Source organism: Geotrypetes seraphini, chromosome 8, assembly GCF_902459505.1.
Source record: "Geotrypetes seraphini chromosome 8, aGeoSer1.1, whole genome shotgun sequence".
In the NCBI taxonomy this organism is placed as follows: domain Eukaryota; kingdom Metazoa; phylum Chordata; class Amphibia; order Gymnophiona; family Dermophiidae; genus Geotrypetes; species Geotrypetes seraphini.
In genome coordinates this window covers 22,267,840-22,295,500 of record NC_047091.1, presented here as the reverse complement: position 1 = coordinate 22,295,500, position 27,661 = coordinate 22,267,840, and the positions used below count along the sequence as shown (strand labels likewise).

The 27,661-nt window shown below is 45.6% G+C and overlaps 2 protein-coding genes across 7 annotated transcripts in view; one reads left to right on the top strand and one right to left on the bottom strand.

Annotated features, from left to right (window-relative positions):
- LOC117364592 (interferon alpha-inducible protein 27-like protein 2A) overlaps nt 1–13,128 on the bottom strand; it is a 15,682-nt gene extending 2,554 nt beyond the window's left edge. Inside the window, exons 1-4 of one of the 4 annotated variants that reach the window (XM_033953948.1) lie at nt 12,999–13,128; nt 11,933–12,022; nt 7,126–7,152; nt 2,911–3,072 (exon numbers count right to left, since the gene is read on the bottom strand). In XM_033953948.1, the coding sequence (XP_033809839.1) occupies nt 2,911–3,072; nt 7,126–7,152; nt 11,933–11,945 (202 nt within the window). In that variant the 5' untranslated portion in view covers nt 11,946–12,022; nt 12,999–13,128. Of the gene's footprint in view, nt 1–2,910; nt 3,073–7,125; nt 7,153–11,932; nt 12,023–12,544; nt 12,684–12,998 lie in introns of those variants that run through there. The other 3 variants (XM_033953949.1, XM_033953950.1, XM_033953951.1) reach the window with 3 other exon arrangements.
- LOC117364593 (zinc finger protein 706-like) lies at nt 12,820–27,661 on the top strand. Of its 3 annotated transcripts, none has more exons than XM_033953953.1 (4): nt 12,820–12,957; nt 17,171–17,376; nt 26,073–26,193; nt 26,412–27,106. In XM_033953953.1, the coding sequence occupies exons 2-3, from the start codon at nt 17,245–17,247 to the stop codon at nt 26,166–26,168; spliced, it is 228 nt and encodes a 75-aa protein (XP_033809844.1). In that variant the 5' UTR covers nt 12,820–12,957; nt 17,171–17,244; the 3' UTR covers nt 26,169–26,193; nt 26,412–27,106. The 3 variants fall into 3 exon arrangements, with proteins under 3 accessions (XP_033809844.1, XP_033809845.1, XP_033809843.1); XM_033953954.1 differs by lacking the exons at nt 12,820–12,957; nt 26,412–27,106 and adding exons at nt 13,095–13,249; nt 27,612–27,661; XM_033953952.1 differs by lacking the exon at nt 12,820–12,957 and adding an exon at nt 13,095–13,249.

The window sequence follows — 27,661 nt, the reverse complement described above, 5'->3', positions numbered from 1 at the left end:
GCCTACCAGGGCTTCAGGCAGACCCATGGGAGGCCCAGACCAGAGGACCTGAATATAAACTTGGCCCCCTGTTCTGAGCCATTTTTTTGGCCCAAAAATCTCAGTTTATAGTAGAGAGTTGTGCGGGGACAGAAATCCCACCCGTCCCCGCCCGTCCCTATAAACTTAAGAAATAGTTATTTCATTTAATTATGCTACTGAATTAAAGGCTCTGGTAGAGACCCATTTACAAATAAGCAAAGACACTTTATTAATTTGGAAATATTAATTGAGAAGAATACATACTTTGTAAAAGGGTTTCTACCATAGCCTCTAATGTAAATATAAAATATAAATACTCTGCTGATGAGAACCCCCAAGCTGTCAGCTGAGGACTTCCTTTGAAGTTGGCCAGGGGTCCCTTTTGCCAAGCTTGCCAGGCAGCAGTAGCGTCCGTGAGTCACGGATGCTGCCAGTGACTATGCGCTTGGTGGAGGGGAGTTCTGGCCATCTCTAGAGGAGGTCCTCTGTTGGCGGTGCTTGGGGATCCCCACCAGTCACAGCAAGGGTCAGCAAGTACTTTACACTGCAGAAATAAAACCAGAAATGCTTTTCCTTTTCTTTTGAACACAATACAAAGACATCTGCTATATACATTTCCCAAAGCCAACATATTTTAGTCAATAAATTCTGTTTTTCACCTTTGTTGTCTGGAGACTTATTTTTCCATAAAGTTGGTCCCAGTTTCTTTTTTACGTTTTCCTATCTTCTGTTGCTGTCCATTGGTTCTACCATGGTCCAGCATTTATCCCTTTCTCATCTTTCACTCCTGCCCACCAGCCCCATGCTCAACATTCTCCTTCTATCACTCCTCTCCAGCACCATCTGTCCCAATGTTCCCTTTCCACCACAATATTTCTTCCTCTCATCTGTACCTCACTCCCTCCCTATGACCCAAAATTCTCCTTTCTTCCATTCGCCGTGTACACAACCATCTCTTTTCCTCTCTCCCAAGTTCATGCCTTCTGTGTCCAAAAACGCATTCCCTCCCCCACCTCAGCATCTTTCCCTCCCTTCCTCTCTCCCAAGTTCATGCCTTCTGTGTCCAAAAACGCATTTCCTACTCCCTTTTGTGTCCCGCGTTTGCCTCCCACGTTCGTGTCCAGCCCTCATCTTCCAGCAAATTTCCTTTCAGCAACTTTCTTTGAGGTAGCTCGAGCCGTGAGGCTTGTCTTCTTTTCCTACCTGCCCTGATGTCTTCTATTTCCTGCTTGCCCTGCGGCACATAGCCGACCAGAAGTCTTCCCCCGTGGTCAATGCTGATGTCAGATGGAAGGCTTTGCGTCAGTCACGTGCAGGGATCGTTGCCCTACATGCTGGCACGTAACTGATGCAAAGCCCTCCCTCCGACGTCAGCGCTGACATCGGGGAAGACTTCCGGTCGGCTACGTGCTGCAGGGCAGGCAGAAAACAGAAGACATCAGGGCAGGTAGAAAAAGAAGATGAGCCTCGCGGCTCGAGTTGCATCGAACCCCGCGGGATCCCCACGACCTGAGGGGGCGTCCCCATGGGATCCCTGCGACCCGAAGGGGGAACCCGCGGGTGCGGGATTCCTGTCATCCCCGTTCAGCTCTCTAGTTTATAGTCAAGTATATACAAGCACTTATTTTTACTCTAGGTGGAATTCTGTGCAAAAAAGTTAGCAAATTCTGCAAGTTTATTTGTTAAAATTTAACAATATTTTTGCTAATAATTATCCATATTCCATTTTAAAAATTTCAGATGTTTTTCCTCTCCCTTTGTTGTCTGGATGTTTTTATTTTTTCATCATGTTGCTTCTGCTAATTCTTCATTTGCTTTTCTACTCTCTCCTGTCTATTCCCTCACTACACCTACCTCAGACATATTGATCAATCCTGTTTAGCTCTTTTCTGCCTCTTTCTTAACCCCCCTTCTCTTTTCAGTTACCTATCAAATTTCTCCTCCTCAGGGTTCTACCATTCTGTGTCTTCCTTCCTCCACTCTTATAGCTCAGCACCTGCTCTCTCTTCCTTTTCTCCCCCACCCCTTCCTTCCCCCTAGCCTGACATCTCTGTATCTCTTCCCTTCTGTACGCTCTCCTAGGGTCCAGCATATCTCCCACGCTTCCCTCGCTTCCATTTCCAGGCATCTCTCTATCATTCCATTCTGCTCCTGGATCAAACATCTCCTCCCCCTCCAGTTCCTATGTATCTCTCATCTACCCCCATGTCCAACACTTCTCTTCCTCCCTTGTGCTGTGTTAAATATCTCTATTCCCCTCTCCTCCCCTGTGCCACCAAGTTTCCTTCCTCTCATCCCCTGTACTCTAAGGCTTACTTCTTCTGGTCAAGGTATCGGCAACAAGTCTTTCATGCTACCTGCCGCTAACCCGGAAGCCTCCCCTCTGTCACAGAGAGACTTCTGAGTTAGTGGCAGGCTGCATGTGGGAATTGCTGCCGATACTGTGACCTGAAGATGCGGGCATGGTTGAGATTTTGCAGAAATTCTTCATGCCACAGCTATGCAGAATTCCGCCAAGAATATGTTTTGTACGTGGGGTAATAAATGGAGGGCTGCAGTGCGAATTGAACCTTCAGTGGCGGCTAATGCACTAACCGTTAGAATGGGTTGGTGGTTGCAGTGGGTTTTTTCTGTATCACTTTTGGTGCTACAGCTACACCATGAACTTCCTTGGGAGTATATTTTCTCTTCTGTTTGAAGCAAGTTTAATAATGGTGTGGACATTTCATTCTAGTTTACCTTCTAAAAATACTCGGTATACCATTTTTCTTAATACTGTATAACATCGGCAGCAGCAGAAAGGTAGCAAGTTAAAAAAAAAAAAAAACAGGGAGGAGGAGACGTTAACTCAAACTCTGCCTATTCTATATTTTAAAAGGTCATTCTTACCGATGGATTGAAGTACCGCTACTGTTCCTCCAGCAGCCACACCACCACCGTTGGCCAAGGCCGCAGTAGCCATCATCTTTGCCGCCACTGAGCCAGCTGCAATCCCTGCTGAGGTAAAGCCTACCATCCCAATAACAAGGGGAGCTCCTACAACAGCAGTCACTAAGACAAAAAAACAATATCTGTAAGCTTAAAAACTTAAATTAGGAACGCATAACTTATTGCTTCAATCCGACCTATTTTTAATGCTATAAGTTGCAGTAATGTTCTGTTACTGGGGCTCTAGGGGAATGAAAGCACCCTCCGGGTAATGTCACGGATCGCTGTTCTAGCTCAGAAAAGTTCAACAGTGCCTTTCCTGAGCTTTATACTACAGGAGCTGACCGAAGTTCCAGGGGAATCTAGACTACAGTCATGGCTGTGTACGCTTCAATGATTTGTCATGACAAATTTCCCAGTGGGAACGTATTTTCCCATCCTGTCCCTGCTTCATTCTTGCAAGCTTCAGTCCTCATCTGCACAAGCCTCAAACACTTTAAAATCCTAAGTAGCAACATTCTAGAGCTCAGATTGTGATGTCATAATGCCTCATTCCACCAATGCCTAAGCTCCGTCCTTATCTGCACAAGCCTCAAACGTTTTCAAATCCTAAGTAGCAACATTCTAGAGCTCAGATTGTGATGTCATAATGCCTCATTCCACTAATGCCTAAGCTCCGTCCTCATCTGCACAAACCTCAAACACTTTAAAATCATAAGTGTTCGAGGCGTATGTGGTTAAGGCAGAGCTCTCAGGAATGGGCCAAGGACAAATTTGTCCCCATGTCATTCTCTAATTTTGTCATTTAATGCACATTATACTTTGTAGCTTATTTAGGGTCAGAAAATAGCCTGCAGCCTATTAGGGTATTATTGAAATGAATATGGCAGATGCTCAGAACTTAGCGCTGGTATTGATCTGTGTAGAATAGTCTGAAGGGCTACAGCGCAGATTGTATTTACACGTCAAATGGACGTAAATAAGAGCACTTCCTCCTCCTGCTGCTCAGAGAATACTGCACAAATGCAATGCACGCTGCCCTTACTGCTGGCTCCAAGATGGTGTTGGGGGTGCTTAAAGAGGATTTTGCATTACTTTTCAGCTTAAATCTGCAGGTTTGGATTTATTTCAAAAGCAAAAGGAAGTTTGTGTAAACCTCTGAAGTGCTGGGAGTGAAAAACAAATGTGTGCATGTCTGAGCACACCCAAAAGTGAACATACACATTGGTATGTCCTTTCAAGTAAAAAAAATGGAAAAGCTTAGGCAGTTCTGTTCTTTAAAGAAAACCAAAAAAACTCTGTGGAGTGACGATGTTCCCAAATGGACTTTATTTGAAAGTATCAAAGTTCCAAAGGTACACTAAAATCATCCACATAAAAGTCTTAAAGGACCTAGTCCGCTAGGGCTACAGGACCCAACACGGTCCGTGTTTCGACAAAAAGTCTTCTTCAGGGGTCCCTGGGGGTCCTATAAAGGTGTGTACATGGGAAACAATTGTGTGGTGAACCGGAAGTGAGACACTGCTTGCATTCTTAAGTTGAATTTGTATGTAATTCAGATCCTGTACAATACACAGTCTATAAAAACATGAAAGAAACAGTCCTCGTAATACAATACTGTAGTTTAAATAGAAAAAAAGAGAGGAGGTTTACACTTACTTTAGTTCTTCATCCATCCCACTGTTCCCTATCCAACACTTCTCCCTCATCTCTCTATGCCTCGCCCAACAATTCTCCTCTTTCTTCATTTCCCCATGTGCACCATCACTCAGACTCCCATTCCCAATTCTTCCTTTCTATTCCTTCTCCATCCCTCACTCCCTCCATTAATTCATGTTGGTCCCAATTTCATGATTCCTCCCATCCTTTGCCTGAAGTTTATGCTCACTCCTTCTGTGTCCCAACACGCCCCTTTTCCTCCCTTCCTGTCCCAACCTGACTCTCTTCGTCTTTCCCTGCCTCTGTGCTGTGTCCCAAATTCATGCCTCCCTCCCTCCAGCTGCATTTGTCTACCAAGCCATGGCTGCGGTTCCTACACGTGGCCCGTAGCTGAGCCAGAAGCCTTCCCTCTGATGTCAGAGGGAAGGCTTCTGGCTCGGCTGCGGGCCACGTGTAGGAACTGCAGCCATGGCTTGGTAAAGACAAATGCAGCTGGAAGGAAGGAGCCAGGCAGATGAGGTAAACACCCACGGGAGGGAGACACAAATTTGGAATACAGTACAGCGGAAGGGAAGGACGACAAGGGACACGTTGGGAGACAAAAGGGAGGAAGAGCGTCGTGTTGGCATAAGAAGGGAGAAACAGACCCCAATTCATAAGTATGATCTCAATCCAGGGACTACCTGTATTTAAAAGGTGCAACAGCGCAGTGCTGATAACTTCATTTCCTGGGAACGTACACAAGAACTGGTTTCAGGGTGCCTACCCTTAGCATTACGGAGCTAAGTTTTGGCGCTGTTCCCTAGCGGTGGGAGTTCTGAGCACTGGCCAGAGGCATGATTAAGCTATCTGTAGGCAGTGGGGGTTGAAACCTACTGACCATAATGAGTTCAGTTTCTCACCGTGCAGTGGTGGGGAACGTATGCTCTTCAAAAGCAGCAAACCAAGGCCTTGATGCACAAAAGCTTTCCATGGCAGTTAGAGTCAATAAAGCTGACCTCCCGCTGCAGGAAAAGGTAGTAGCAGGTACCACAAACCCTATGCAAATGCATCACTAGTAGCTCATTAGTATCTAAATGAACTGTCCCATGCACAAAAAGGAATGTCTTCCCCTCCTTTCCCCAAATAATCAGTGCAGAAATTTTCCAGCAGCTCTGGAGTTGCTGGTGTATGTGTGTGTTGGGGGAGCAAACAACACGCACATACACAGTAGTTGCTTCCATTAAAAAAAAAAAAAAAAAAAAAAAGATCGACAGATGGAGCTGTGACCCCCTCCGGTACTTTTCTTTAAAGAGGAAGGAACAACAGGAAGAATGCCCATGCCCTCCTGCCACAGGGCCATGACCCCACTTAAAGCCCCCCCCCCCCCCCAACACATCCCTGTATCTTTCTTTAGCGTAGAATGGCAGGCCATGGTGGGTCTATCCCTTCCTGGTGCATCCTGGGATGCACTGGGAGGGGCTTAAGGCCCTGATTGACTCATACCTAAGGGAGGAAAGAAGCAGGGGCTCTTCTTGCCAGCTGAGCTAATTGTGACAGGCTGATTGGTGGTTTCCTCTGCCAGCTGGGCCACTATCAGCTGGCTCAGTCAATCCGGGGTTCCCCCTGCTGCAATCAGCTCAACTGGCAGTGATAGCAGCAGCCAGAAGATGAAACAAAAAGCCTTATTTATTTTTTGAGTGGGCCTGACAGAAGGGATTGTGGTAGCAGGAGTTGTGCCTAGCGATTGCTCATCTAAGCTGGCAAATAAACTAATTAATAGGGAAATAAATATCTTTATCCTGTGATGGGGAGACAAGGACTATAGAACGAATGGCTTACAACGGCTTATTTTAATTCACCAGCACAAGTTTTAGGCACTTTATTATCATTGAAGAACAACATCATACAATCAGCCACCCGGCAAAGATAAGTACAACATAGAATATAACAACGCACGTGGAGTGCTTTGTGTATATATTAAGGGTGGTTAGGGGACAGTGAAGGCGATGATGGTCCCCTTGTTAACCTCAATTTAGTGACATCACTAAAGCACTGGTTATAAGGTCTGAGCACTTCACTTTAATTTGAAAAGGATTTTATTATATAGTTTATAAATCAAGTAGAGCTGTGATAATTAGTATAGCAGATCATCTAAGCTGGCGCCAGGCACAGTTCCTCCCCCTTTTACCGGGGCTGCTCCGCATGAAAAGTGTGCATATAATTTGCATGCAGAACGTGCACAGCATCACCTGCAAAACAAAAATCACTGCCACCATGGTATTTTTTACCGTGGTGTCAAAGCTTTGTGCATTGAGGCCCAAGTTGGTTTCCATGTCATCCCCAAATAATATACAGGAGCTGTGCCCCGACTGTATCTCCTGCACCCACTGAGCCTCGCCTGGAAATTGCTTTTGAAAAGCAGAGTTCTCTACCACTACAGAATGAGCAACTGAATTGCTCGGGTTCCTTCACTGCGGTAGCCGATTCATTCCGTACCACTCTGTGAAATGAAAGACAGTTTAATAAGAGCCTTACCTGCTCCAGTGACCCCCAAAACTGCAACTAAAAAAGAAGCAAAACGTTAGCATTTCTTGTCACGCGGCTTTTGTTATATTTTCTCAACATGTTCCTCAGCCCTCTCTTGGAGTCACAGCTGTTCAGCTACATTTGCATGACTGCCACAATTGTGCACAGCAAATTCACATATGGGAGACCAAGTACATGGAAGTCTATAGTATGCATATGTATTATGGTAATCCTGAAAACCTGAGTGACTCTAGGAAAGGGTTGAGCAGTACTGATCTATGAAAGGTACTGCTGTTGGCTGGACATGTCCTACCCTTCTCTTCTCCTTTAGAGACACCTTCAGCATCCGTGTCTGATTTCTAGACTTTGGTGGCTATCCCCATCCACCTGACCAACACCGTTAAACAACCCCATCCTAACAAGTGTGTTCTGCTGTCAAGAGTCCATTTGTATGCATTTAGAAGCTGGTGGGAGGGTTGTGACCTTCAGTGAAAAGGCTGCAGCCCATAGGCCTTAAGCCAATTGTGGGCAGCCATTGTCCTCAAGGGCCATAACCCAGATGCACTGAAAACGGTTGTTAAGACTGTGTGGGTTGCCATAAATGGCTTCCTGTGCAAGAGTTTTGTCGAGGGCAATTGAAATCTCATCCAATCGCTCGCTTAAAAACCGGCTCTTGCACATGCGCAGAGCCGGTTTGGGGAAACCCAAACAGCTGAGCAGCAGGGGAAGCCCCAAAACAGCCTCCTGCCAATCAGCTGTTGGATCCCGGAATACAGAGGGAGGAGCTTAAGGCCCCGATTGGCTCAGACGACTCTACTTTTCTTCCGGGGGTTATTGGGGAATGACTCAACACCCCCACACACAGCATCTGTGTCCATAAAAAAAAAAAAAAAAGAAAAAACAGGCAGACCTATTAACAGCTATCAACAGGTGATCTGTCATTTCTTTTGGGTCGGCATTAGCGATCCGATTATGGCATGTAATGTTAGCCCACCGATTGGATAGCTCATTTTAATAACAATGAGGTGGTTTGCATGGTTTAGCGGCCATTGGTACACGATCAGAGCATTTAGTGCATCTAGGCCTCAGTTGGGCTTCAAGATTTCCATAGTGAATCTATTTGCATACAAATCAATCTCAAGAAAATTTAGTTGTGGAAATCTTGAAAACCTGACTAGCTTATAACCTCAAGGACTGTGGTTGCCTACCCCGCATTAAGCAGTGGGCCCAGTGGGTGCAGGAGATACAGTCAGGGCACAGCTCCTGTTGGGAGGGGGGGGGAAAGTTGGGCTGGATCTTGACTGCTAAGAACCAATTAGCCAGAAATTGGAGCAATGCAATGGGGAACCTGCTCTTGCCTGCCAACGTGATAAAAGCCACAGCTGAGTGCAGCTTTACATAGGCAATGAACTCAGAAACTTCTTTTCAGTGAAAGGGCAAAGCGAGGAGCCAAGCCCAGAAGCAAGACGATGACTAAGCCAAGCTGAAAATCTAAGCTTTGTTGTAACTGTGGAAATTGGGTGAAGGAAGGGATGACAGCCAGAAAACAGAGAAAAGAAGGACAAAGGCAATCACACTTACACAATGCAAAGAGGAAAGCAGATTCCATCCTATCGCTCATACACCATCCACACTCATCCTGCACTGAATTGGATGGTTGCTCACCATTCCCACTATCCAATTCTCATCTCATATGGAGAGGAGAGAGAGAACCCACTGCCCATCCAGGTTCCATAGTCACATAAAGCACAGTTACTTACCATAACAGGTGTTATCCAGGGGTGACATCATCCACGTTACCCGGTATGGACAGTTGAAAGTGCGTTACCCGGTATGGACAGTTGAAAGTGCACCATCACTTTAAGCTTTGAGAAGCTTCAAGACTGCCTGCATCAAGCATGTGCCTTCCCGCCCGTCGGCTCGTGGTTCGTCAGTTTCATAAGCAAGCTAAGAAGCCAACCAGAGGAGGTGGGAGGGATGTGAGAATAACTGCCTGCTGTCCCCTGATAACACCTGTTACGGTATGTAATTGTGCTTAATCCTTGGACAAGCAGGCAGCAAATTCTCACATGTGGGACTCCCTAGCTTACTGAACGGGATGGTGGGAGAGTTGGCCATTAGGAAGAAAATAAATTCTGTAAGACTGCTTGGCCAAAATGACCACTTCGTCTGGAATAGGATTCTAAACAGTAGTGAGAAGTAAATGTGTGAATTGAGGACCAAGTAGCTGCTTTGCAAATATCATCAATGGGAATGGAATGCAAAAAAACCCACTGATGCTGCAATAGCTCGGACTTTGTGTCCGGTAACACATCCCTTGAGCTGCAGCCCAGCCTGAGCATAGCAAAAAGGAAATGCAGGCTGCTAACCATGTGGAAATAGTTCATTTCGTTACAGACAGACTCAACCTGTTAGGGTCAAAAGAGATGAACAGTTGAGGTTGAAAACCTGAGTGGCTTAGTTCTCTGTACATAGTAAGCCAAGGCACGCTTACAGTCCAAGATATGAAGAGCAGTTTCTCAGAGGTGAGAATGTGGCTTTGGAAAGACTATAGGAAGCACAATAGATTTATTCAGATGAAATTCCATGATTACCTTGGGAAGGAATTTAGGATTTCTGAGAAACACTAAAAGATGGATCGCAAAAAGTGCTTGAAGTTCACTCAAGTGACAGAGGTCAAGAAGATTACTTTCCAAGTGAGAAACTTAAGATGAGTAGATGCCATTGGTTCAAATGGCAGCTTCATCAGACTGGTGAGAACTATATTGAGATCCCAGATAACTGGAGGCAATTTTAGTGGAGGTTGTGAGTTTGAGTCCTTTCATAAACCGAGAAACAAGTGGATGAGTAACCAGAGGTTTATTGTTGAAAGGAGCACAGTAAGCCCTAACAGCGCTGAGGTGAACTCTGACCAAAGTGGTCTTAAGTCCAGAGTTGGATAAGTGGAGAAGGTAGTCCAAAACTGAAGGAATAAAATTTGTAGAATAATCCAGGTGATGGAAATTACACCACCAAGTGAAGCGTGTCCATTTGAGTCACTAGCAGTACTTAGTAAAAGGTTTTCTGGAAGCAGCTATAACGGCTTGTACTGGGGCAGAAAGATAAAAAATCTGCTGAAGTCAGGTTGAGAGGAACCAAGGTGTTAGGTGCAAAGATTGCAGATTGGGATGTGAAAGAGAACCTTGACTCTGACTGAGTAGAGATGGCACGATCTATAATGGAACTGGATTCTTGACAGTCAGTTAATGTAAAAGGGAGAACCAAGGTTGTGTGGGCCACTGAGGAGCTATCAGGATCATGGTGCCTGGCTGTTGTTTGAGCTTGACTAATGTCTTCAGGACCAGAGGGATTGGCAGATTCAGAAACTTGTGTGACCAATCCAGAAGAAATGCAGCCACCTCCAGACGATGAGGAGAATACTTTCTGGAACATAAGTGAAGCAACTTGTGGTTATGGGAAGATACAAACGGGTCTATCTGAGAAGTTCCCCATAGTGAGAAGATGTGGCGTAAGACTTTGGAGTTGAGAGCCCACTCGTGCAGCTAAAGGAATCTGCTGAGCTTGTTGGCTAGAGCATTCTGTTTCCCTTGTACATATATGGCTTTGAGAAATATGTTTCGAGAAATTGCCCAGTTCCAAATGTGCTCAGCTTCTGGACACATAGGAAGAGAGCCTATTCCTCCCTGTTTGTTGATGTAGTAGATGGCTACTTGATTGTCAATCAATGCTTCAATGGAAAGCTGGATGCAGTGCCCTTGGGCCGATACCGAGGGAGTCGATGCAAACACTGGTGCCGTATGCAGCTTAAATAGGTCACCAAACTCCCTCTGAAAGAACTCTTTCAGTTGGTCCTGGAAGGACTGCAACAATACAATTGGCTCAACAGCCAGCAGCATTGGTGCGGAAGGTTGTCGAGGGATGGGTGACCTCGATGAAGAAGCATGCCCTATTGGAGAGATGGCCTGCACATGAGATCGATGGCGTCGGCATTTGTCATGCAGTGAAGGACTCAATGCTGAAGATGCCTGCAATGCTGGTGGAGTAGATGATGGCTTCTTAGCAGGTTTACCCGATGTAGGAATGAAATCCGATGTTGAGGGAAGCATCGATGCCAGTACTGTTGGTACCAATTGCATTGATTTGTTGTCAGAAGCCATGGCCGGTCCAAACATCTTCTCTTGCTGGATGTGTCAAATCTTAAGAGAGTGTTTTTGTAAAACAGAATAGTGGATGCAACCCAAACCCTGAATGCACCAACTGTGAGAGGCACTGATGCACCCTGAGACGAAAAACCAGTAAGAAAAAACATTAGGGAGAGAAGGCCCGACTGAGGAAATAAATTTAACATTTACCTCTTTTTTTTTTTAAAGAAGAACCAAAGACAGACATTAAATAAAAGAAAAGAAAAATAAGCCGAAAGGCAAAAAGTATGCTAACTGGGAAGGCAATGTGATTTGGCCAGAGTTCAAAACACAACTTCACTCTGCAGAGAACGAAAAACTGAGGAACTGTGAGCCATCAGGCGGAAAGCACGTGTGTGGTGTGGGCAGTCTTGAAGCTTTTCAACGCTTAAATTGAAGGTGCACTTTGAACTGTCCGTACTGGGCTCCATGGATGATGTCACCCCACGTGAGAATATACTGCCTCCTTGTCTAAGAATAAATATTTTATATACCACAGTATGGGATGGCCACAGGGTAGTAATTCTATTTAGTATAGTTTCATTATGTCTTGTTTGAAATTATTAACTATTCTTCTCAAAAGTAAACAAGAAAATGAACATATTTATTATCACTATACAGTATAAAATGCATACCAGTTTTGTTCATGGCTATGGATGCCTCCGACTCCTCTTCTTTTCCTGTGGCCTACTTTTAGGGTCTGCGCTTTGTCTCTAGGATCGAAACTGTTGTGAGAAGTTTAATTAAAATGATGATATATATTTATACAGTAAGTAGTTTCCTAATTTGACTCTAGCCTTCACCTCTGCATCTCTCTTGTTTGGGTACCAGCTAGATTAAGACATAAGCAAATTATGCCCAAACATTTAGTGTGTGTGTGTGTGTGGAGGGGGGGGGGGCGACTGTGTCAGATGTGCTTAGGATTCAGGAGGCTAGGATTGCCAACTGTCTGGATTTTTTTAGGATTCTGAAAAATACGTTAACGTTTCTCAGAGTCAGAAGAGAGGCTAAACGTGCAGATGTTTTTCAGAGTTTAGCCCACTACAGCTCCCTCTGCTTCCCCCCCCCCTTGCTAGTGAGAGGGGCTGAGTCACAAGGGCTGTGGGAGAAGCAGATCTTTGCAGAGTCTCTGGAGAGAATCACCGGTCTAGGGATGGGGGGTCCCGAACCCTATATGTCCAAGTTAGATTGTAAGCTCTTCTGAGCAGGGACAGTCTATAAATGTCAAAATATACAGCGCTGCGTACACCTTTCAGCGCTATGTAAGTAGTAGCAGTGCAGTAAAGTCCTCGGAGTCCTGATCTACCGGTATGTGGGGACGGCAGCCACTGAGAGGTGACCACACGCCTGCGCCTGGGTGAGTCTTGCTGCTGGTGTAGCGGGTCACACGCATGCGCGGGGAGATCCGGCGCCTGACAAGAGAACGTCTTGCTGCACGTGCATGTTGACGCACGTAGGCGCGGGGAGATCAGCCTAGCTGCATCCGCCCGGACAGAGAGCCACACGCATGCGCGGAGAGACCAGGGGCCCCGAGTGTGAGCCTAGCAGCATCAGCCTGCCCAGGGAGCGGTTGCCGTGCGCATGCGCCCTCTGCGTGAGCCCGGAGAGAGCGCGGGCGGGGGGGCAGGTCGGGCGTTTTCTGTGCGAGGCCGGACAGAGAGTAAGTGCGGCTGCGCGGAATTCCTGACGCGGCTTCTCTACCTGCAGCCCCGCGCTCCCTAGTCCCGTGTCCCTCTGCCGGGCCCCCACACCGCGACTCTTCTTCCTCGCTGCCGCCCTCTTCTGACGCAACTGGGTTTTTTTTTCTTTTCATTTCTCCAGCGCCCCGCCCTCCTCTGACGCAACTTCCTGTTTCCGGCGAGGCGGGACGCACCCGGGGGAGAGAGGCTGTGTGTGAGGGGACGGGGCGCCGGAGGAGGAAACGCCGCGGGATTGGTGGTGGCCCATCTCAGGTATCATCTTGGCCGTAGGAAGGGGGAGGGGTTGACACGTTGGGCCGGACGGGGGGGGGGGACTTGGTGTCTCTGCAGTGCTTCCCCCATCCGGGTCCCATAGAGAGAGAACGCCAACCCCCCCCCCCAAATCTAGATCCCATATAGAGAGCACAATGCCTCCCCACCCCCATCTAGGACCCATATATAGAATAACACCTACCTATCCCCCGATCCTGATCCTATAGAGAGAGAACAACACCTCCCCATCCCCCACTCCTGCTTCTATCTAGAAAGAACACCTCCTCATCCCCAAACAGCAACTCTCAGTCCTTCAATTTTGATCCCATATAGAGAAAACACCTCCCCATCCTCCAATCCTGATCCTAATCCTATATAGAGAAAACACCTCCCCAACCTCCAAGCCTGATCCTAATCCTATATAGAGAAAACACCTCCCCATCCTCCAATCCTGATCTTAATCCCATATAGAGAAAACACCTCCCCATCCTCCAAGCCTGATCCTAATCCTATATAGAGAAAACACCTCCCCATCCTCCAATCCTGATCTTAATCCCATATAGAGAAAACACCTCCCCCATCCTCCGATCCTGATTCTAAATGCACAAAACACATCTGTAGCGAAGACATAAGATTCTGTACCATAGCTGTTGCTTCCCATAAATTGCACAAATCTGTAGAAGGGTGTCACTCAAAAACTCTGAACTCCTCCCCTTCTGCAGTGGAGAACAACTCCCTCTTCAGTTTTCCTTTTGCATATTGAAACTCAGAAGGTGTGTTCTGCTCTGCTTTCTTTTATTATTTTCGAGGCTGTTTTTTCAGCCTAAAATGAACTCTGCTGCAGTAGTGCAAATGACTAAGTGTACCTCCCTTCCTAATGAGGGAGCAGTGATGCTGAAGGATGCATAGGACTGTAAGGTGTTTTTGCTCCTTAAAAGACAGTTTGAAACGCTGGCTTTGGGTATCAAAGCTGCAGTAGCTGCCTCCTTCTTAGCATGGGCCTGTCATACAAAATTGCAGACTAGAGCCTCAGAGCTGGGGGACACCTGTCCCCACATGGATTATGTGACCCATGCTGTTTATCACATCATCAGAATCTTGAGTAAGATTTCGGCTTACTCCATTGCTGCCTGCCAGATGCTTTGGATCAGACAGTGGGTGGGCAACTCAGTATTCAATTGTTACATTGTAAACCGCTTAGGTCAGTAAAATGCGGGAGTGGTAAATCAAATTCTTAATAAACATAAATACTCTGAGCCGATTATCCTTCAAGGGGAAGATGCTTTCTAGCAAATGTTTAGATGACCTCATGGCCAGTGTGGCAGATTGTCCCCCCAAATCCCTCCCGGACAGCAGGGGGTTTTGTTCTGCTGGGGGCAGCAGAGGCAGTTTTTGTCCCTCCAAGAGATCCCGCCAATTTTCCTCCAGTTATTCTTCTCTGAGGCCCTTCCAAGTGTCCAAGCAGAGATTTGGCAGTTACAGGTGCCAGCATGCCTCAGATTTCCACGTTGGCTTGGCCTCCTAAGAAGCCAGAGTAACGCCAGGGCAACAGCCACCCTCCTCATTTCAGCGGGCAGCTGTCAGCTTTCTAGAGAGAATGAGAACAGATTTTGTCTGACCGTTGCGTTCTGGACATTATTCAGGAGGGGTACAAAATTGAGTTTTCTCGGCCCTCTCCAGATCTATTCCTCAACTCCTCAGCTGGACGGTCATAAAAGAAGGTGAGAGTCCAAGCAACAGTGTGACGACTCTTGGACATTTGTGCCATAGAATCAAGCTCAGGCAGATTCTCCATATACTTCATAGTGCCCAAACAAGGCAAAGAAGATTGGAGGCACTAAAGGTCCCTTGCTTTTGCATGGAGACAGACTGCTTCGTTATAGCAACAATGGCTCCGAGAGAATTTCTAGCCTCTCTGGATTTAACGGAGCTGTATCTTCATATCCCCATCTATCCGGATCACAGGAAATATCTAAGATTCTACGTTCTTCAGTGACACTTCCAGTTTGTGGCTCTTCCTTTCATTTTGGCCACAGCTCCACGCACCTTTACCAAGGCAATGGTAGTTGTAGCAGTCCACCTGTTCAGGATGGATGTCCAGGTGAATCCTTATCTAGACAATTGGCTGATCAGAACCCTCTCACAAAGAAAAGACGAGCACGTGGTGAATTTCCTCCAGACCCTTGGTTGGATAGTCAACTTCTGAAAAAGTCACCTTCAGCTGACTCAGTGCTTGGAATATTTGAGAGTCTGCTTTGACACAGCGCAGGGCTGTGTTTTTCCTCCCAAGCCATGCAAACAGAAGCTCAGGAAGCAGATCTTAGAGATCCTGGCTCTACCAAGACCCACAGCCTGGCATTGCCTTCAGGTGCTGGGCTCAATGGCGGCCTCCCTGGAAGTTGTCCCCTGGGTGAGAGTGCATATGCAGCCGCTCCATGACTTTCTTCTTTCCAGGTAGTCACACCAATGCCATTCCCTGCAGATACAGCTCCCCTGGACTAAGAGGGCAAAACGCAGCTTACGTTGGTGGCTCCAGTGGAATGCCTTATCAAGGGGCATGCTTTCTGGGCGGAGTCCCGGGCTGTTTTGCCTGATGAAATTTGTAGATCGACAACTTGATATTCTCTCCATACCTTTATGAGGTTCTACAGAATGGATATGGTGGCTCGAGAGGATGCTACTTTTGGGCCCTCGGTACTGCATCTGGCACTGTTTTGGTACATCAAGTATGGTACAGAATGCTATGTCTTTGCTTTAATATGAAAGATTAGGTTCTTACCTTGCTAATCTTTCTGATAGAAGACATAAGATTCTGTATGACCCGCCCTGTTCAGACTTTTAATTTGCCTGATTCCTGCCTCGGATGTTGCCAGTGTCTTCCTTGGACCTAAAATTTAGCAGAAACAGAACTACAGGACTCTTATTCCCTTTCTCCTTTGGGAGGGGGATGTTTATGGCTCCTTCTAGTTGCACTTAGCAAGTTGGTTCTTAGCTACTCCTGTGCATAATTTGTTGTTCAATGTTAAATTGTTAAATGTTATTAATCATTGTTCTTTTTATCATAAGTAATGAGCAGAACTGAATATGGTTTGTTGCTGGGGAAGTTCCCCATGCCCCTCCTTCACTTTCCTTCTGTTTCATTGGAGTTCGATTGCTTTGGTACTAACTGAAGAGGGAGCTGTTCTCCACTACAGAATAGGAGTTCAGAGTTTTTGAGTGACACCTTTCTGCAGATTCGCAACTAATGGAAAGCAACAGCTATGGTACAGAATCCTATGTTTTCTATCAGAAAGAAGATTAGCAAGGTAAGAACCTAATCTTTCACGCCCCATCCTCCAATCCTGATGCCATATAAATAGAACAACACCTTTCTAGCCCCCAATACCTGAACAGCACCTCTCCCCCATGCCCCTTATTCTGATCCCACATAGAGAGAACACTTTCTCCTGATCCACCCAATTATAATCTCATGTGCCAGAAAGACAGCTCCCCCCCTCCCCAACTCCTTATCTCACAAGAAGGGCATAGAGAGCATCCCTGCCCTCCATTCTGATCCCTTAATAATGGTGTAGAGAGTTGCAGCCCACCCTCCATTTTGATCTGGACGGAAGGAATGAGGAGCTTTTCAAGCTTCTGCACTTAACTGTCTCTTATTGCCTGACTGATGTTTGAGTGTATTGAGAAACACACCTCCCCCATCATCCCTTGAACTTTGTTTTCTGATTCTGATCCTTGTGAAGTAAAGTGTTAATCGTTACCATTTTGTGTCTGAGGCATCGATTACATATGTAATTAATAGTGAGCCTGCCCCTGTGTAATTCCACCATCGGTGTTAAGGAACTTTGTTTTCCACTCTTGTGTTCCTGATTTCCTATTAGCTTCACACCGTGCAGCTAGATTGTTTTGTTTTTGTTTTTACAGATGTTTTAGAGTTCATTGAGTAGAAGACCGAGAAGTTAACTTTAGACTTCTGGCTCTCTTGAAAGTGTTCCACCATGGCCCGAGGACAGCAGAAGATTCAGTCCCAGCAGAAGAATGCCAAGAAACAGGCCGAGAAGAAGAAGCATGGGTCGGACCAGAAGGCAGCAGCCAAAGCGGCACTGGTCTTCACCTGTCCTGTCTGCAGGGTATTAATAACCTTCTTTAATATCACTTCTCTCCTTATACTTTTTTTTTTTTTTTAGTACTCTTAAGGGCTCCTTTTACATACACTGACCCACCTCCCCCCTTTTTTACTAAGCCACTAGAGGTTTCTACCACGGCCTGGAGCACTAAATTCTCTGATGCTCTTAGAATTCTCAGGGCATTTAGTGCTCTACCACAGCTTAGTGAAAGAGGGTCTAAAGCAGTTTTCCCCGTAGTCGGAAAATGGCCACATTAGCGCATGAACCCTAATTGCAAAATTGAGGTACCTTAAGTTTGGAGAGTGGCCATTGTAATGCTAATTTTAAAAAGGGCTCCAGGAGGGATCTTGGAAATTACGAGTACAGACCGATAAACCTGACTTCAGTGTCGGGCAAAATAACGGAAATTATTATAAAGAATAAGATTATGGAATGCCTATGAACATGGTTTAATGGGACAGAGTCAGCATGGGTTCAGCCATGGCAAGTCTTACCTCACCAATCTGCTTCATTGCCGGTTGATTTAGTGTATCTAGTTTTTCAGAAAGCTTTTGGCAAAGTTCCTTATGGAAACAGAGAAGGCGATAGCAGATAAAGGCCAAATGGCCCATCCGCAACATCCACTATCTCCTCCTATTCCTAAGAGATCCAACATGCATATGTCCTGCTTTCTTGAATTCAGACACACCACCACCAGCATCTGTTCCATGCATTTACCACCCTTTCCAAGAGACTCCTGATAAAATTAAAAAGTCATGGGATAGCAGGCAGTGTTCTGTTGTGGATGAGGAATTGGTATTGGATAGAAAACAGACGGTTGGGTTTTCTCAATAGAGGAGGGTAAATAGTGGAGTGCTGGGACTAGTTCTATTCAACATATTTATAAATGATCTGGAAATCGGAATAAGTGTGGTGAATAAATTTGCAGATGACGTACAACTATTCAAAGCTGTCAAAACGCACATGGACTGTGAAAAATTGCTAGACATGCCTGTTGTGCCATATAAGTGATTGGGTAAGGAATCAACAGAATTGTATCCCCATCATGTTTGAGAAGACTTCTTTTGCCCCTTATCAAGGTGCCTTTAAGGTTGTAGCCAAAACACCCTGTGCCACAGTGAACTTCTTTGCCCTTTGAGAGAAACACGGGGCTTTTTGGTACATCAGTTGGGGGACAATGTTTGCTTTTTGGCTCTTTTGCCTGTTAGGGGCGATGTTGAATTTTCACCAGGCATGGAGAATAGAAGGGTTGTCATTAGAGCATTTACTAGATGCAGAAGGGAACTTGGTACTCGATTCAGCCTTTAGTAATAGAATTTCACTTAGATGGGGGATAAATATGCTTATTGTCAAAATATTCTGTGGCTCCATTAGATAAGGCTTGTTTATGATTTCATTTGGGGGAGAAGATTCAAAACATTTTTAACAGCATTACTTTTGATAGGGAGTTCGAAAGGCTTACTCTTGATAGGTAGGGGAAATGATGGCAGATAAAGGCCAAATGGCCCCATCCGCAGCATCCATTATCTCATCCTCTCCCTATTGGCTAAGGCTCTTAACATTTGCATCTCCTCTTTCTATGGGCTAAGGCTCTTTACACCTGCATTGTGAGGTCATAGAACTTTATGGTTATAGAAACATGATGGCAGATAAAGGCCAAATGGCCCATCCGTAGCATCCGCTATCTCCTCCTCTCCCTATTGGCTAAGGCTCTTAACATTTGCATCTCCTCTTCCTATATGCTAAGGCTCTTTACACCTGCATTGTGAGGTCATAGAGCTTTATGGTTATAATAATAATAATTTATTCTTGTATACCGCCATACCCAAGAAGTTCTAGGTGGTTCACATCCATTAATTAAGATCCGCGATGACACGCGGATTTACAAAATTTTGACAAAGTTACAAGCAATGAAGAAGGGAGCGTGGGGACGCTTTAACAGAGTTTTATCAAAAGTACAAGCAGCATCGAAGGTAGGGATGGAAGAAGAGAAACGAGAGAGGAGACCAAGTGGGGGGGAGGGGAGGAAGGGGGAGAGCCAATAGGAGCGGTGTGAGAGTGGGAAAGGGGTAGTTGCAGGTGGAAAGGGGTTAAAGGACCTGTTTGCGGAAAAGGTGCGTTTTGAGTAGTTTTCTGAAGCTAAGGTAGGTAGGGTCCTCGAGTACCAATTGGGCTAGCCAAGGGTTCAGCTTAGCCGCCTGGTAAGCAAAGGTTTTGTCAAGGAATCTTTTGAGGTGACATAATTTTATGGAGGGGAAGACAAACAACTGGATTCTGCGGGAGTTCTTCTTGGTGAGATTCAGAGTGAAATGTTGATTGAGGTAACTAAGTAAAAGGCCAAAAGCTGTTTTGTAGCAGAAGCAGGCAAATTTGAAGAAGACTCTGGATTCGAAAGGCAGCCAATGCAGTTGGTGGTAGAAAGGAGTGATGTGGTCCCATTTGTTCAGGCCGAATATGAGGCGGACGGCAGTGTTCTGGATCAATTTTAGTCTCCTAGTGGTTTTCTTCGTGGAGCTCAAGTAAATGATATTGCAATAGTCCAGTATGCTGAGAATGGAGGACTGTACCAGTAGGCGGAATAAGGAGTCGTCAAAGTATTTTTTTATGGTGCACAGTTTCCAGAGCACCGAGAAGCATTTCTTGACAGTAAGATCGGTGTGATTTTCTAGGGATAGATGTTTGTCTAGTGTGACTTCCAGTATTTTTAATGTTTGTTCGAGGGGGAAAACCAGTCCTTTCACTTGGATTGTGGTGTCTTTGATTTTTGTCGTTGGGGGTGGCTAGGAAAAATTTTGTTTTGTCCGGGTTTAGTTTTAGTCTATAGGAAAGCATCCAGAGTTCTATCTGATTAAGTATGCTTGTGATGTAGGTGAGTAGTCCTGGGGAGAAGCTGGTAAGTGGGATGGCTATTGTGATGTCATCTGCATATATGAAGAATTTGAGCTTGAGGTTATGAAGGAGGTTACCCAAGGAGGCGAGGTAGATATTAAATAGGATGGGGGACAGGGGGGAGCCCTGCGGCACACCGCAGAAGTTATCCCAGCTATATGAGGAAGAGTCGTTTTTGAGTACCCTGTAGGATCTGTTTCGTAGGAACCCGTGAAACCAGTTGAGTACCTGGTCGGAGATGCCAATGTGGGTCAGGCATTCTAGGAGAATGTTGTGGTCGACTAGGTCAAACGCACTACTCAGGTCGAGTTGAAGGATCAAGGCGCTGGAGCCTGGCTAAAGAGTGTGTGCAAGTGGTCAAGTAAGGCTGCTATGATGGTTTCGGTGCTGTGGTCTGCGCGAAAGCCCGATTGATTGTCGCTAAGTATGTTGAATTTATCCAGATATGCTGTGAGTTCAGCTTTTACCACCCCTTCTGCAATTTTGGTGAATAGTGGGATGCTAGCGATTGGTCTGTAATTAGATGGGCGTTTGGGGGTTCTTTCGCGTTTTTTATGATTGGGGTTAACACAATATGGCCTTGCTCTGGTGGGAAGTTTCCTGAGGAAAGTAGGAAGTTAACCCAGGTTAGCATTTTGGCTTTGAAGTGGATCGGAGCAGTTTTTATGACGTTTTGGAGGCAGGTGTCCAGTTTGCAGAAGGAGTTAGAATATTTGTTGTAGAGTTTGTTGAAGGTTTTCCAGTTGAGTGTTGTGAATTGGTTCCAATTTAGATCTGCTCTGGACCCTTGGTCTGGTTTGAATATGTCGGTGTCTGGAAGAATGGGAAAGAGCTCAAGGGGATTGGACGAGGTAGATAAAGTAGATCTTAGTTTTTGGAACTTGGAGATGAAGAAATCAGCTAAGGTGTTTGCGGTTAGTGTGGATTCTTCATAGTTGTTAGTGAGTGTCTCGATGTTGTATAAGTCATTAACCAGCTTAAAGAGGTTGCTACTGTTATTTGTAAAGTCACCAATTTTGTGTGAGTAGAATTTTTTTCGTTTTTCCTTGGTAAGGTTTTTATAGGTTTTTAGTTTAAGTCTCCAGGTGACTCTGTGTTCCTGGGTTCCGGACTTTAGCCATACTCTTTCAGATTTTCTAAGGTCCCTCTTCATCAGTAGCAGCTCTGCGTCGAACCATCCCTCCTGCTTTGTAGTTCTGATTTGGTGGGTTTTTATGGGGGCAATTTTGTTTAAAATGTTTGTGCTGTCAGTGATCCAGATGGTCATAAGTTATTCTATTTCTTCGCTTTGTTTTGTGTTCTTTTCGTAGCGAGACCAGAATTCCTCTGGCTCTATCTTTCCCCTGGTGGTGTGAGTTTGTATGTTTCTAGTTTTGTTGTTTTTTGAGGTTTTTTGTTGGCAGCCAATGAAAAATTCACAGAGTCTGTGATCAGACCATAGGGAGTCTGTCCAATTGGCTTGTCTCCAATGTAATTTTGGGCTGGACAGGACTTTGGAGGAGAAGGTCACCAGGTCTAGCTGATGACCTCTTTGGTGAGTTTTGATTGGAGGGGGTTTGAAGAAGCCTAGTTGGGAGATGAGTGACCAAAAATCCGATACTTCTGGTTGATCAAGTTGCTCTAGGTGGATGTTGATGTCCCCGCACAGTAGGTTGTATGGGCTTGTTAAGGAGTTAGTAAGTAAGGCTTCCGCAAAGTCCTCTTTGGCTAGAGTCCATTTTTTTGGTGGGATATAGAATAAAGTAATTGTTAGGGAGGCAGCCATGGATTTGGAATTGAGAGAGCAGGCTAGTATTTCAGAGTTAGGAGAGGATTTGGTGTTGAGTACAGTGCAATTGAGCTGGTCTCTAAAGATTATTGCTAGACCTCCTCCTCTTCCCCAGGTTCTGGCCAGGGAGAGAATCTTGAATCCTGGGGGCAGACAGTCTTTGATTATGATATCCTTGTCTGAGTGCAACCAGGTTTCAGTGAGTAGGACAAAGTCAGGGTTAGTTTCAATCAGCCAATCTTTGATCAGAATGGCTTTGTTCCTCAGTGATCTAATGTTTAGGTAGAAACCTAATAGGTTCTGTTGGTTGGAGTGGGCGACTGGGTAGTCGTGAGCGTAGGCTAATTTTTTTAGTGACCTTGGTTTTTTAGGGCACTGCTTGTTTTTAGGGCAGTGCTTGTTAGGATTGCGGGAGGGTGGAGGGTTTGGGGGCGGACTTGTATTAGGTTGGTTCTGTGGAGTGTGGGGTGAGAAAGTAGGGACTTTTTGTTTTACCGAGCGGTATAAGGAGATGTGGACAGGTATGGGGGTTGAGGAGTAGGGGTCTGCAGTGCAGATCCTAAGGATGATAAGATAGAGTAGAAGCAAAGCTGCACATTGATGGGAGTTGGGCCATGCCATGATTTCGCGCTCGGGGGGGAGAATTGAAGGGGTTTGGGCGGTCAAAGGGGGATGTTTAAGGGGTGAAAGATTGGGAGATAAGAATATATAACTTTTTTTATTTTTATAACAGATTAAGCAGGTTATAGCAATGTAATAAGGTAAACAATGAGCAGTAATGTGCAGTACAGGCTACGCAGGTTAAAACAATGCAAAAAGGTAGAACAATGAGCAGTAATGTGCAGTTATAAGTAGTTGTTATGCTTGACTTAAGTAATTTAGATTCATGCAAGCAGTTTGGGGTCATGCAGTAGTTTGGAGGCGTGTAGTAATAAGCAATTTTTATACTTATCACCGGTTAATTTAGTGTCGTGCTGGAATCTTCTCTTCTCTGTTCCTCGCTTCAATTTCGCCGGCGAGCTGATGAGACTGGGTTGCAGGGGCTTTCGGGAGGCGGAGCTAGACTCCCACGCGTCCCGAAGCCTCTTCCCTGCTCCGGGAGGGTCGGACTGAGTTGGGGCAGCTCCTGGTAACAATGGAGCTGCCCTGACGAGAGGAGAGCAGAAAGTTGAGCCGCAGGAGGTTTCGGGTGGCGGAGCTGGACTCCCACGCGGCCCGAAGTTCTCCCTCCGCAGCTGGGAGTCATGGAAACATGATGGCAGATAAAGGCCAAATGGCCCATCCGCAGCATCCACTATCTCCTCCTCTCCTTATTGGCTAAGGCTCTTAACATTTGCATCCCCTCTTCCTATAGGCTAAGGCTCTTTACTCCTGCATTGTGATGTCATAGAACTTTATGGTTATAGAAACATGATGGCAGATAAAGGCCAAATGGCCCATCCGCAGCATCCACTATCTCCTCCTCTCCTTATTGGCTAAGGCTCTTAACATTTGCATCTCCTCTCCCTATTGGCTAAGGTTCTTTACACCTGCATTATGAGGTCATAGAGCTTTATATATATTAATGCTAACCATTTATCATATACCACTACTACTACTAGTTATCACTTATATAGTGCTGAAAGGCATACGCAGCACTACATTTTTATATTTCTAGATGGTCCCTGCTTAGAAGAGCTTAGAATCTAATTTAGACAGACATATAGGGTTGGGGATGCAAAACCCAAGGTGAGAGGAGTTAGGAGTTGAAAGCACTCTCAAAGAAGTAGGCTGACCTTTATAGACAGTCCCTGCTCAGAAGAGCTTATAATCTAACTTGGTCAGACAGACATAACACAGAGGGTTGGGATGCAGAACCCAAGGTGAGAGGAGTTAGGAGTCTAAAGCGCTCTCAAAGAGGTGGGCTTTTAACTGGGCCTTGAACATTGCCAGAGATGGATTTGGGCAGCTATTTCCAAGCATACGGCGGCACAGCAAGAGGGATGGAGTTGGAAGTTGACAAGAAGGGCACAGATAGGAGGGACTTACCAGCTGAGCAGAGCTCACCAGGGAGGTGGGGGAATAAATGAAGAGAGATAGTGAGGGGCAGCTGAGTGTAGGTCAGTAAGAGGAGTTTGAATTGGATTCGGAAATGGATGGGAAACCAATGAAGTGACTTTAGAAGAGGAGTAACACGAATAAAGTGGCTCTCCCAGAATATAAGTCGTGCAGCTGAATTCTGAACGGATTGGAGGGGAGCAAGATGGCTAAGCGGAAGGCCTGAGAGTAGGGAGTTGCAGTAGTCTAAATAAGAGGTGATGAGGGCGTGGATAAGTGTTTTGGTAGTGTGCTCATAGAGGAAGGGTTGGATTTTGGTAATATAGAGGAAGAAGCAAAGGGAAATCTACAAATATACAGATTTTGTGGCAGAGTATCTGAGGATAAGGTGAGGTTTTTGTTAGAGGTTTACATTTACGGAGGGGATGAGGGTATGTACAGTTGAGGGGTGGTATTTGAGTAGCATGGGGATCGTAGCAGGGCATGGACTGAAGAGCATAATGGAGACTTAAAGAGTGGAAGACAAGCAGTGGAGTCATTTTGTCAAATCTCTGTTCATAAAGTTTGAGGATTGCCTTGTCACAGTTCCTCACTATCTCTTTCTGGAGAGAACGAGAGCCAGAAGGCCTTGAACATGCACAGATGCTCAAGGCCCAGCCCAGGCAAGAGGCGGGATCTTTCCTTAAATGGCACCAGCATGCAGCAGATGGGGTAAGGAGCTTTTTGGGTGGGCAGGTGAGCAAATGCCGCTTCCAGCATGGGGGTGTGATGCAGTTCTCGCGGGGGGGGGGGCATGCCAGTTTGAATGTGTGGGGGTGATGGAGCAGCGCCGGTAGCCTCGGGGGGGGGGGGAAGAGGAGGAGGTGGAACGAATAAAAGTGAGTTTCCCTTCCTATGGGGAAACTTGCTTTGATATACGAGCAATTTGGTTTACGAGCATGCTTCTGAAACGAATTATGCTTGTGAACCAAGGTTCCACTGTAAATATAATTTTGTCTACAAAGCTAGTTTATGTACTTTGAATGTATTGAATTTAAGCTGTGGGAGTTGTTTTCTATTTTTGAATTTCTTCAGTCAATAGTGGGGTTCCTCAGGGGTCTCTGCTTTTTAACATATTTATCAATGATCTAGAGATGGGAATAAGTAGTGAGATAATTAAGCCCACTTTCTGTTTTCTATCTCTTAACCAGTTTTAATCCATAATAGGACATTACCTCCTAGGGCAGGGCTAGGTAATTCCAGTCCTCGAGAGCCACAGGCAGGTCAGGTTTTCAGGATATCCACAATGAATATGTATGAGATGGATTTGCATGCACTGCCTCCTTGAGATGCAAATCTATCTCATACATATTTATTGTGGAGATCCTGAAAACCTGACCTGGCTCCGGCTCTCGAGGACCGGAATTGCCTACCCCTGTCTTAGCCCATGACCTAATTTCCTCTTTCTTGAGGTACTTTGTCAAATGTCTTTAGAAAATCCAAATACACAATATCGACTGATTCCTCTTTATCCACATGTTTATTCTCTCTCTGCTCTCTTCTTCCTGGGCGAACTTATCGCTATTTTACCTCATGAATCCCAGCTACAGTGTCTTTTCCGATGATAAGGAGATGCTCTCTTATCGCTGCTATAAATCTTTGCTCTTGCTGTCCTGGATACTGATCCCTTGATATTCAACAACTGTCATTTGTTTATTGGGGGGGGGGATTTCACTCTTCAGTTTGGCTTACTTTTTCAGTGTGTTGCTTCTCTGTGACTTCTGGCATCTGAAAACCTGCAGTCAGAGTGCTTTATTTCAGAAGCTGAAAATTATTGGTCGTCTTTTCCTAATAATTGTCTTACAAGGCTTATCTGTTTGCAAAGTAACTTGTTAACCGATCAGATCCTGAATTGATAAGGCAGCAGTGCAGAATGGGCTTCAGCATTGGACTGTCAGTGGTCCAGTTCAGAGTGCATAATTCTGCCTTAGCACATGGTAAGAACCTGACCGAGTCTTTCTCTCAGACACAGATGCCAGACCCCAAGACTTTCAAGCAGCATTTTGAGAGCAAACACCCCAAGTCACCCATGCCTCCAGAGCTGGCCAACGTGCAGGCGTAGAAAGAAGGATGTCAGCTTGGAGCTGGTGAGTTTGTGTGTGTGTACGAGGAATAGGCACTATGGATTCCATACATATAAGCACCTAGGACAGACAGAACACTTAATTTTATATCCAGTCTAATCTGATAAAGGCTTTAAGTGGAAAGGGCTCTCTTCTCCCTAAAGTAACAAGGGCTTTTGTAATGCCTTGGATCTGGAAAGGATCACACTGTTCGGATACTGACTGGTGTGCTTTTATTCCAGGTGAGTGATGCAGTGAAGCAAGGAGAATGAGATCGATACGACGAACCATAAACGCTCAACCTTCCTCTCTGTCTTTTTTTTTTTTTTCCTTCTTCTTCTTCTTTTGTATGTAAACAGTTGCCAGACTACTGAAGTAGACGTGATTTGGGGCTATGTGTAGAGAGCAGGGCCCAGGAGAGTTCAGCCACCCGGCTGCTGTGGACTGACCGCCTACAGCTGCTACTTCTCTTAATGCCGAGTGTAGACCCAGAGCTCCCATTTTCTTGGGGAGACTGGTTCCTTATTGTTTTCCCCTGCCCCACCTCCCTTTTTAAAAATAAGTTCAGTGGAATCTGGTGTGGCCTCATATTAAAAGCTTTGGTTTGGTAGCTGTTCCTACAATCCGAAGCAGTGTTGGGTGCATCTGAGTTATTTCTGGACTTGAGGGTTATGACTTCCTCCTTTTCTTTTTTGTGGGTTTGGAGAATTTTGTTGCAGAAAGATTACAGAGACATTACAAGTGGACAGTTGGGAACCTGTGCTCCTGCCTCCTGAAAGAAACCTTCTGAACTTGTCTACCTCTGTGCAGAGGGTTGGAGAGAGAAGGGCAATGCACATTTCTGCCCATCTCAGCAGCTTTTCCAATCATAACAGATATAAATGCTTCCGTAGGAGGCACTGGATCATTAATAAATTGGCTACTTTTTGCAACATAACTCCTCGTGCCCTACATTTATGAAAACTACCTGCAGCGCTTTTCCCCTCAGCCCAGCATCTGGCCCTTTTTCTTGGCTTCTCTTCTTTGCATTGGCCTAGGAAACTGCTTTCATAATTTAGTTGAAATATCTTTGCTCCATAAGCCACAGTGATGCAGATGCAGCCCTGGGCTCCTGGCATGAGCAAGCCAACTGTGCTGTTAACTGAACAACAGAATGACCTCTGGCCACTCGGCTAATACTCATTCCAGTTCTGGGCCATGACTACTAGAATGGGGTCTCTCAGTGCCAAATTCTGCACTTTGTCATGGAGCTTCTTTGGTCTGTCCTGTCTCTACAGCAGATTGTCCTGTGGGTGGCAGTAGAGGGTACCCACAAAACCACTCCTTGATTTTAAATGGTTACAAAATCAAAACTTATTGGAATATGTTTATAAATAAAGATGACAGCAGATACAAGCACGGTTAGCCAGATCTTACACAATTGCTTGCACTTTCACCCTTAGAAGCTGCAGTTGGTGCAGAAGTTACAACCTTCAGACAATGCAACGCGACA

Excerpts from the sequence above, each read along its gene's own strand:
- LOC117364593 (XM_033953954.1), top strand. The coding sequence starts at position 17,245 with ATGGCCCGAGGACAGCAGAAGATTCAGTCCCAGCAGAAGAATGCCAAG. Across the intron at positions 17,377-26,072 it reads TCACCTGTCCTGTCTGCAGG|ACACAGATGCCAGACCCCAA; the intron begins GTATTAATAACC and ends TCTTTCTCTCAG.